Below are 11,119 nucleotides of genomic sequence, written 5' to 3' on the forward strand. Positions count from 1 at the left end.
CAAAAGGGATCACGCAATAAACTATCTACTTTATTGCTGCCAAGTACCTAAGTAAATGCACTGAAATATAACCCCCGCACAGAGTAAGTGTACCCAATCTAAAAATACACTCACAAGGAGCCTGTGCGTTCCTTTCCATAGAATAAGAGTACCACTGCTAGCTATATAAGGAGATGCATTTGTTCAATAAAACTCAGTATCAGAAACAGTACCATAGCTGCCTGTCACTCATCTTCCATCGCAATCATCAGAGGCTGTCGCCGTGTCTTCAGATCCTCCCTTGCGCACCGTAGGATACCCACTCCGCATTCCAACTGGTTCAAGTTCTAGTTGCGACGACCAAACTGTAGACGGTTTATGTACCGTATGCAACCCAGCTTCCTACACACACACACACATTAACAGATATCTTTTATTATCTATTACATCTAACATCTAATCTAATATATACCAACACCTTCCTTAAATTTGTTTTGCATGCGTTCTTTGAGTACTCCTTTAGCGCCTTCTAGAAACACCCAAAAAAAGGGATTACGCAGGTACAAACCATATTTTGACCGTTTTTCGTGCCAGGTTGGCCAATAGATCTCTCTAACTTCCACATAGGTAGAGTTTTTGAAGGGTTGCAATTTCTCCATAGGTAGATGGATCTATCCTAAGCTGTGAAGCTTCCCAGAAACTAGTATTTTCCATCGTTTGCTATGTCCAAAAATGTACCTACTTATTTGATGATTCTATAGACAAGATTCCCGATGATTAGGAACGGAACTGTCCCATCTCTTACCTTTTGGTCTTGTGCTACAATCAAGAATAATAATATTGAACGGCCAATAGACCAACGACCAAAACCAGTTTGAGACCACAATTAAAATGGAAAAATAAACACAGGAAATGAGAACAATTTCAGTTTATTACATTTGAATTTTTTTTATGTAGATATACGTACGGCTACTAAAATTTGTATATCCTGTAGAGTAGAGATGGATACGACTACATTTCACTTTAATCAAAGGACGTAACCTTCCCCACCCAGAGGTCGCTGCTGATGCACAAAGTCACAGTGCTACTTTTTGTACATGGCTGTCAGAGAATCTACAGAATGTATAGAAGCACTAGGTACAGCTTCCAAACGAATGTAGCGAACGGGTCGCTCTTTGAAGTTGAAGTTTTGTGTCATGTTTTCTAAACAACTCTTCGATTCCAGACGATCCCAGTGAGTCTGTTCGCAAGAAACATCCACTTCGATCATGATGTTACGATTATATGGGGTATATTTGAAAATAACTTCAATAAAGTTGATTGCGGAAAGGTTTCTCAGCTCGAAGACTATACGATTTTGCTCATCCTGGAAACGGCGCGCAAGATGTTTCCCTGATGCCACACCCTCCCCCGGCAACACGACGAAACGGTAGGGCAGGTTCTCTCCGGTATCCACTTGACCAATGGCGTTGAATACTTGGTCCGGCTCGAATAAGCCAGAGGGGCGTACCTCTTGCACCAGCTGTTGGATAGTCATAAGCGGTAGACGTACGAGCGCAGCCACCGTCTTGAAGTCCTCGCTCGGATGGTTGTCCCTCCATTTGCATACAGCTCGAAAGATATCAATTTCGAGGGCCGCAAACTTGTCCCGTCGCAGGAGTTCCTCAATTAATTCCTTGGACAGCTTTTCGAAGGAATCATGTTTTACTATATCGGAGCTATTGTAGTCGATGAAATTAAGGCATTCTTCAGCCCGTTGGTTGAGATTCTTGCGGCGTGCGACATCCAGGATCGTGCACACATTACTGACAGAAAGATTCTGCTGCAGGTATTTGTCTACGCCCGTCTCGACGGCCTGCAACCCGTAAAGATGGGCCAAATCGAGCACATCGATAATGGTGTCCACGTCCAGTGTGGACAGATGCATCTTCCCCGAGTAGAGATATCCCAGGATTAACTTGAAGGCTTCAAGCGGCACCTCCAGCGGAACGTCCCGTTGGTTCGACTCGGCCAAACCGCCGTAGAGCAAAGCGCGGAAGTACTCAGAGCGCGTCGCCAGAACGAGTCGGTGGCCCGGCAGCCGCTGATCCTCCACCAGGAACTCCACGTCCGAGTAGGGCTCGTTCATGCAAAGGCTGGCCATGTCCGCGACGAAGCTGTCGATCTCGTCGATGTTTTCCACAATGGTCCTTTGATTTTCCTGGCTGCTCATTTTCGTCGCTGGATCTTTCTGTGTGGAATGGAAAAAATGATGTCTAAACGTGTATTCTTTGTGTTCCATAAACTCACTTTATTTCAATTTCTTAAACAATTTATGCGCACAGATTGTTTTTTTCCTCTTTTTGTGGTGTTTGGCAATTTTTGCGTCAGTTGCTGCTGCTTCTATTTATGCAGGCTTTCAGGTACACACATGGGCTGTAGGTATGTACACACTTGATCATAATAATAGGCACACACATCTACGTAAACTTTAACATAACAGAAAACGGTTTTATGCAATATATTAAACTTAAAATTAGTTCTCAATTATTCCTTAAGTATCTGTTTTCAATCAAATAAACTTGATTATATTATAAGATAATGTTATAAAAGAAAATAGATCCATTTGTACTTCACAGTCATGCTGCTCAAAATAATAGGTACACTTCAAGTATTGTTATGAAAAAAGTTTGTTAACTGGTTATTATTATTTTTTTGTTGCCTAAATGGGATTTGATAGTTAATATCCGATGTATCCACCTTTATTTTTTGTCACCTTTATAATTATTTTTGGCGTACTTTTAATAAGCGTCTGGCAGGTGTCTCATACCACAATTTTTGGATGCCCTCGCATAATTTTTGATTATTTGAAAATGAAAACTTAGCTAATTTTGTTTCGTAAATCTGCCCACAAGTTTTCGATTGGATTTAAGTCGGAAAATTTAAGAAGCCACTTTAAAACGTCTATTGTTTGGTCCTCAAAAAATTTGGTCAAAAGCTTGGATGTGTGCCTTGGGTCGTTATATTACTTAAATACCCAATGGAAACTCATGTTTTCTTCAGCATAAGATAGCATAACTGTCTGCAATCTGGGTTTGTATTGCTCAGCGTCCATTCTGTTCGTTGTCAGGAAAAATGGACCTACGCCGTACCAGGATGAGCAGCCCCATATCTTGAACTGGCACCTCCATGTTTGACAAATTTTTTTTGTGAAACATGGATCAAAATTCTTTCTTTTAAGTCTTCCTACATTGCTTTCGCATTCATTCCCTAATAAATTTATTTTAGTTTCGTCGCTCCATAAAAGGCTTCTCCACTTTTTCCCTCCGGCGCATCCTGCGCAGTTTTTATGATCTTTAGCAAAAGTTTGCCCCATGGCTAAATTTTTTTTGACGCGTAAGTTGGACCTTTCTTTCTATTCTCCTTGGAAGGCTGGCTTGTTGTAGCCGTCTACGGATCGTTGGAGCACTAACTTCTAGTGCAATTTCTGATACAATAGCCTTTGACGACTTAAATGGGTCCTTATTCCTCAAAGAAAAGTATGTAGTGGTCACGTGTTATGGTTGTTTTCTGTGGCTTTCCGCGAGTTTCCTGACTAGGTTTTTATTTTTAAAGCATTTCAACAAAATTATGAAACTTCTTCATTAATTTAGCAATGGCCCAAAGAGATTGGCCTTCTTTTTTCAGACTAAGAGCCAATTGGGCTGTACAATGAGACTTTCGGCCTATTCTTGTAAAAAAAAAATAATTATTTGTTTATATTTAGACTGTAGTTAAATGAAATGGATGTTTAATTACCAAAAAGCCAAGAATTTCCAAATTATTCACTTGATATTCAAAATTTACTGACACTGTACCTATTATTTTGATTAGCCAAAATGTGATGTCAACTCGCAATATCGCTTAAAGCTCTGTTATTCGGCGGTTTCCCTGTTTCATTTTTTTTGTCACGGAACTGCAATACATTGAAAAATAAAACATACCAAAAAAAATTTTGTTTTCAACACTTAAAGTACGATAAAACTAATTATTAATGAAAAGCTTCAACGTGTACCTATTATTATGATCAAGTGTGTATGCATTTGTGGGGTTTCCCTTTCTTTGACTTCACAAGTCGGCGGCAGTCGGTGTTTTGCTTCGAGTAACTCTTGAATTCATCGATTGAGTCGCTATCGTGCTATCTATATATATATATATGTATGTATATTTAACACGCCCAACATCGATAGAAATGAGATATTTTAATGAATATTTATTTTGTTTAAATCAATTAGAATTTCACAAATTACGTGGTAATAGCTTTCATCCGTTTATTTTCTTTGGACGTTGACATGCAATGACTGCATCTTTCAAGAGGCGATGCAGTTACTGCACCGTCAAGTGGCCCGTGTGACACCAGCAGAAGGCTGTTACGCGCGGATCCCAGGCAAAACGCAGCCCTCCTCCCGCCCAACCGACCGAGGGGCGCTGCCGCATGACGCGCAGTGCGTAGCCGAACCAAACGCGATGATAGCACCATGCAAGAAAGATAGCTATTAGACTAACATTCGAGGAAAATTAGTACTAAACTTACTAAGAAACTAAGCATGCAATCAAAATACAAATACCACTACAGTTACTAATTAATAGAAAGGTTTGTAAGGATTAATAATTTAATAAGAGGAAGAGAATTAGTGGTGGATATAATATGGTAGAGGGAATTATAATCCGAGCATAAGACCCTAAACGGTTCATGCAAGGAATAATTCGATCTACAAAGTGGAAGGAACAACGGTATAAAATTTCTAGTCAGTCTAATAGGAATCGTGAAGCTTATGCGGCTCAACAGATCAGGGCTGTCTATGTCACCCCTGATCAAGTTGTGCATAGAAATCACACCAAGCATTTTTCTACGGTTAACTAAGGATGGGAGGTTTAGTAATAGCATTTGTTATAATAGGGGACGTCAAAGTCCTTTGACCACCTCTTTATAAACCCAAGCACGTCCATGCACTTATTTACCACGGTAGAAATGTGTTCGGAAAACTTTAACGTGGGGTATAACATAACACACAGATCATCCACCAGGGTAATTCTCTCAAGAGAACCACCAAATAGGGTGTAGGGAGCCAACAAAGGACTAGAACGATGAAATGTCATAACTTTGCATTTCGAGGCATTAAGGTGTAACAAGTTTGCACAACACCATGACTGAAAGTTATTGAGATCGGATTGCAAGCGAGAATGAAATGAAATGTCCTTGTACTGGACACAGAGTTTAACATCATCCGCATACATAAGTACTCGAGAGTATGTTAATACTGAAGGCAAGTCATTAATAAAGAGTGTGAAGAGTAAGGGACCTAGATGGCTGCCTTGTGGTACTCCCGAAGAAACCTTTACTGGTAAAGAGAGGGAGTTTTTGAAGAGGACTCTTTGAGACCTAGAACAAAGATAGCTAGAAATCCATCTCAGGAGGTTGGGTGGAAACCCTTAAAGGTCAAGTTTATGCGCTAAAAGGGAATGGTTTACAGAGTCGAATGCTTTACTAAAGTCGGTGTAAATAACATCCGTCTGTAAGTTACATTGAAAGCCTTTAATAATGAAAGAGGTAAACTCTAACAAGTTCGTGGTGGTTGATCGCCGCCTTATAAATCCATGCTGAGTTGGAGATATAAGTGACTTGCAGAGATGTTGCAAGTGCGGAGTTAAAACCTTCTCAAACATTTTAGGAATAGCGGATAACTTTGCTATACCTCTATAATTTTTTGCATCAGACTTGCTACCTTTTTTATGGAGAGGAATTATAAACGATTCCTTCCAGATCGGGGGAAGCAAGAAGAATCAATGGACAGGGTGAATAGTTTAAGCAAAGGTCCACACAGAGCCTCGGCGCAGTACCTGAGTACACAACCTGGAACCCCGTCTGGACCCGGTGAAAACACCGGCTTAACTAGTCGAAGATCATGAAGTAGGGAACATTCATTTAACAAGGGACTGAAAATGCCGTTCGACCTCGGTAAACCGTATGGGTACGGATGACCAGAGTAGCTTTCCTCAGAATAGGTGGTTTGGAAAAATTGGGCAAAAAGATCGGCAATTGCCTGATCATTATTTGCCGACGTATTACAAAATGATAGCGAGGATGGGTGTGCGGACGTTCTACGCTTACTGTTTACGAAGCTGTAAAACTGTTTAGGGTCCTGAGAAAAACGTATCCTGCATCGAGATAGGTAGTTCTTATAGCATTGAGCATTAAGAACTGAAAATTTTGACCGAGCTATTACATAGCGAGAGTGAGAAGTAGGAGAACCCACTTCTTGAAATTTTTTATAGTCTTGATTTTAAGTTTTTTAGACTGGATAACTCTTTGGTAAACCAAGGGGGTTTTCCAGATCTAGTCGGACAAGAAAGCGGGACACAAGAATCGAAAAATGTGCCAAGAGCATTGTATAAAATGTTTGTGCCTTTTATGAGATCAGTGCACAAGTACAAAGCGGACCAATCAAAATCCCTAATGAGGTTATTAAGCTTCGCAAACTCGGCTTTACGAAAGCAGCGGACACGTTCGGACAGCCTACTCGACCGATCCAATACAGTTGGTCCTATATCTAGCGACACCTCGAAAGTAGGGTGGTTGGCGTCTTCAGGTATAGTGAGCGGAAGGGCTCGGGTTAACAACACTATGGTCGGATCCGATACAAAGCACAGATCAAGCAATCGACCCAAGGAATTTTTCACATGGTTGACTTGAGACAGGGATAGGTCAAGCAAGCCGTCAACAAAGTCATGTCGTGACATGAGCACTAGGATACTAGACTCGTTTACCGAAGACCAAACAGTTCCTGGCAAGTTGAAGTCACCAAGAACTATCATACGATCTTTATCAGATAGCGAGGAAGAAACAGCGGTTAAAGCGGACAAGCTGCTCATAAATTGAAATATCCGAAGAAGGTGGGATATACGAGCATGTAATGAATATAGCGAAAGCGGGAAGAATCAGTTTTACACACAGGAATTCCAGTTCCTGTTGAACTTGGACTGTGAAGTGTTCCGACGTGAAGTAAGAGTCCACTGCAATTAGAACCCCCCCCTGCACGTCGAGACGAACGGTCCTTTCTAAAAGTTGTGTACCGACCTGCCAAAACCTCGGAACTAAGAATGTCCGGCTTTAACCAGGTTTCAGTAAACACAATAACGTGGGAAGCAAATGCAACACTATCCCGGAAAAGAATGCTGAGCTTACTACGCAAGCCTCTTACATTCTGATAGGTTACTAAAAGAGAAGTTAGTTTTTTGGAAAGGTGGAAGCAAGACGGGAAGTTGAGGAAGAGGAAGTTGAGGTTGAGGGTGGCACACTGGAAAGATTTGAAAGGGATATGGGGGGCCTATTCTTCATCTTAGCCTTAAACTCCTTCACCACCAAATGCTCCGGCCAAAATTTGGCGGAGCAAATGGTGTCAAATTGAGTTGGGGAGATGCTTATCTTAAACGAGGCTATCTCCCTGGCATAAGAGAAGTTAAATTTCTCCACCTTTAGGCCCACGGCTTTTATTTTGCTTTGAATAAAAGCAATTACATCATTAGATGTGAGGTCAGGGGCCAGCCGTGAAACAAAAACTTGTCGTTTTGGTGGGACTCCCACCAGTGGTTTAGTCACCACAGGCCTAGTACCTGTGGTGGCAATATCCGGAGGTCCGGAACGTCTATTTACTGGTGGGATCGGGATAGACGGGACAACTAGCGAACTTGCGGACACCACGGACACGGACGCTGCAGACGTACTTGGCTGCACATTCTCCGAGGCGATGAATTCGGCTACCGAATCTGCATCGCCAGCAGCTGTCGTTGCCCTTGGAGTGGCAAACGAGATCAACTGCTGCACACTTGGAGTGGTCGGAGTCAGTTTTTCGGCGGCGCACGGCTGAGTGACGGTTGGCACTTGCAGATCCCGCGGAGTGACCTTTTTGCGCGTCGGAGACTCATTCAGCAGTTTTATACCGCTAAACTGAGCCTCCATGGCTAGGAGCCGATCGTATTGGTTTTTAAAACCAACGGTCAGCTCCTTAAAGCCACTCCGCGTCCGCCTCATGAAAGCTACCATGTCTTTCTCCACCGCACGGCATGCCTCGCAACTGTAATGCAAGCCATTACGTTTGGCTATAGCATCACTCACGAGGCCAGAAAGTCCAGCGCATTTTGCGTGCACTACGCTGTCGCAGAGCCAGCAGGGGACATTCGGCTGATCGTGGGTGATCTGCTTCTTACAGCTTTTTTTGGCACAGACCACAGCGTATTCCATTTTATTATTTATTTATTTACTATTATTTGCACAAAAAATTGGTATCAGACCAATGTGCCAGACAACGCTCAAAGCGGAATTGGAAAAAAAGAGAGCAGAGTGGAGAGCGGTTATAGCGAGAGCTACTAAGCAGAGAGCGCTATTGCTCAGAATGTTTAAAGAGCGAGAGAGAAAGAACAGTTATTGAGGTTGAGGTGATAGCGAGAGAGTGATAAAACAACAAAAGCTACCAGACGAGAGCGGACTGCAATGCAATGTAATGCGTACTCACTCACTGCAACAACACAAACACAAGCACAAGCACAAGCCGACGCCGCAAAAATAAAAAGTTAAATAATGTTTTAACACAAATCAAAAGGCATGCACTCGCGTAATAGAATAGGTTTCCAGATTGTTGTCTGGTTAGGAAGTATAATTAGAATTTAGTTAGGAAAACACCGGCTGTTTATTCAAAACAAAAGGAAAAAATGCGGAGCGCAAAACAAAAACACGGCTGATCACTACACAACTGTAATGCAAGCCATTACGTTTGGCTTTAGCATCACTCACGAGGCCAGAAAATCCAGCGCATTTTGCGTGCACTACGCTGTCGCAGAGCCAGCAGGGGACATTCGGCTGATCGTGGGTGATCTGCTTCTTACAGCTTTTTTTGGCACAGACCACAGCGTATTCCATTTTATTATTTATTTATTTACTATTATTTGCAAAAAAAATTGGTATCAGACCAATGTGCCAGACAACGCTCAAAGCGGAATTGTAAAAAAAAGAGAGCAGAGTGGAGAGCGGTTATAGCGAGAGCTACTAAGCAGAGAGCGCTATTGCTCAGAAAGTTTAAAGAGCGAGAGAGAAAGAACAGTTATTGAGGTTGAGGTGATAGCGAGAGAGTGATAAAACAACAAAAGCTACCAGACGAGAGCGGACTGCAATGCAATGTAATGCGTACTCACTCACTGCAACAACACAAACACAAGCACAAGCACAAGCCGACGCCGCAAAAATAAAAAGTTAAATAATGTTTTAACACAAATCAAAAGGCATGCACTCGCGTTTATTTAAAGGCTTATGACGAAGGTCGATCTGTCCGGGAAAATTTATAGACCTACAAAAACGCAGTGGGATTCAATGATACGATGCCGAACGCACTGACTGTTGAAATCCAAATGATATTGTTCTCGCTCCGAGACTCGGACAAGAAAGCAGAATCAGCAAATTCTTGGTCCAGCGGCTGTCGCTGATCGTGCGTGTGGAGTATGTGGAGAATGAGAAAGAATACACACATAAACACATACACACACATTTTCGCTGGCTCTCGTCCAGGGTATACTAATAACAGGGTTTGGTTTGGTCACTCGGGTTAGAGGCCCTTGTATTCGAGCGCCGCTTGCGATACGGAGAGCCGTTCGTTATTCGATCTATGTCCATACCTAATGATATTCTACCCTTTATTTGTCTCTCTCATTCGTGCCTTTTTTGTTTTTTCTAATTTGTGCGTCCGTTTATGCTGCGTTTATTCAGATTGGATTGTGTGTGTGTCTGCACACGTGTAGGAACATGCAGAAACAATGTGTATGAAGCCGTCGACGACAGGAAGTGTTCTGTAAGTCTGTTCCCACTTTGTTTACCCTTGCGACTCGGCCGTTGGGCCCATTTTTATGCCCGATACTCAAAATGAGTATTGGGGTATATTAGATTTGTGGTGAAAATGGATGTGTGTAACGTCCAGAAGGAATCGTTTCCGACCCCATAAAGTATATACATACATATATGTACATACATATGTATATTCTTGATCAGCATCAATAGCCGAGTCGATTGAGCACTGTCTGTCTGTCCGTCCGTCCGTCCGTCCCTATCAGCGCACAATCATAGATAATGACCATATCTATTCGGTTGCTGAATCTGGATCAGATCAGATCAGATCATTTTTATAGCCAAAGGCAACAAATCAATTTGCAGTGGCTACGCAGCGCCCGACGTCACGCTCAGACTGATTTTCTGTCTCTCTCGCACGCACTCTTTGTCGTGTCGTTTAATATTAGCGGCGTCTGCCGGAGGAGAGCCATACTGACTAAGTATCGGGTATAAATGTAGAGTTGCGGTGTCCGCAGCAACTCACAACGTTCCCCCTCGTTTTCAACTCATCTAGTGCATCAGAGTGCAGGTTCTACACTTCTCACTTTCTGGAAATCGTATTAGCTTTTTTGTTTATTATCAAATACATATACATATGTTAAAACATACTTACCATTGCTTGCTTGACCCTTGCTTTATAAACCACTAAACCCTCATTTAATGACGATTTATTTGGCTGAATCTCGGTATTTTTTCAGCCAATTCGTTTTCTTCCACTTTTTTTGTCACTTTTTCTTTCACAGCGATAACTTTGCTTTGGTACGCTTCCCTTTCATTCTTTCGGAGTCTACGCAAATGCCTATTGCCTACGCAAAATAAGATCACTATTGAGTAAGTATTGAGTTCCAAATGATCTTTTTCTCGCTTTGAGAGTCACAAGAAGCCGGAATCAGTAAATTCTTGTTCCAGCGGCTGTCGATGGTCGTGTGCGCTTAAGGGAACGAAGGAATTGAGGAATAATAATGATGATTTTATATATGACTTCCAATTGCAGAAGATATATTTACCCATCTTCCGTTTCCATGGGCGAAGCTGTCGACAGAACATCGGAACTGTAAGAACATCGAATTGGTCGGATGTGCATAACAATATGTTATAGAAAAAGCTCAGTAGCTCAACAGAGACAATTGCACGCCATTAACCTATTATATGATTGAATCCCTGTTCCCTGTTCCTGCATCAAACATATGTACATACATAGTTCTTGTCTTTATAATTTCGTTGTATTCTGTCAATAAGCAATTTCTT

At 42.0% G+C, this 11,119-nt stretch overlaps 1 protein-coding gene across 5 annotated transcripts; it reads right to left on the bottom strand.

Annotated features, from left to right (window-relative positions):
* Positions 1–892: 892 nt before the first annotated feature.
* LOC117188887 (BTB/POZ domain-containing protein 9-like) lies at positions 893–9,461 on the bottom strand. 5 transcript variants are annotated; one of them, XM_033393419.1, is made up of 4 exons: positions 9,343–9,461; positions 4,013–4,139; positions 2,269–2,394; positions 893–2,205 (listed from the first exon to the last, which is right to left on the bottom strand). In XM_033393419.1, exon 4 carries the CDS (start codon positions 2,189–2,191, stop codon positions 1,064–1,066), a length of 1,128 nt encoding a protein of 375 aa, XP_033249310.1. In that variant the 5' UTR covers positions 2,192–2,205; positions 2,269–2,394; positions 4,013–4,139; positions 9,343–9,461; the 3' UTR covers positions 893–1,063. The 5 variants fall into 5 exon arrangements, with proteins under 5 accessions (XP_033249310.1, XP_033249305.1, XP_033249307.1 ...); XM_033393414.1 differs by having other exon boundaries at positions 893–2,209; positions 9,343–9,460; XM_033393416.1 differs by having other exon boundaries at positions 893–2,209; positions 2,269–2,447; positions 9,343–9,460.
* Positions 9,462–11,119: the final 1,658 nt, after the last annotated feature.

The sequence above is a fragment of the Drosophila miranda genome, chromosome 4 (genome assembly GCF_003369915.1).
Source record: "Drosophila miranda strain MSH22 chromosome 4, D.miranda_PacBio2.1, whole genome shotgun sequence".
Classification (NCBI taxonomy): domain Eukaryota; kingdom Metazoa; phylum Arthropoda; class Insecta; order Diptera; family Drosophilidae; genus Drosophila; species Drosophila miranda.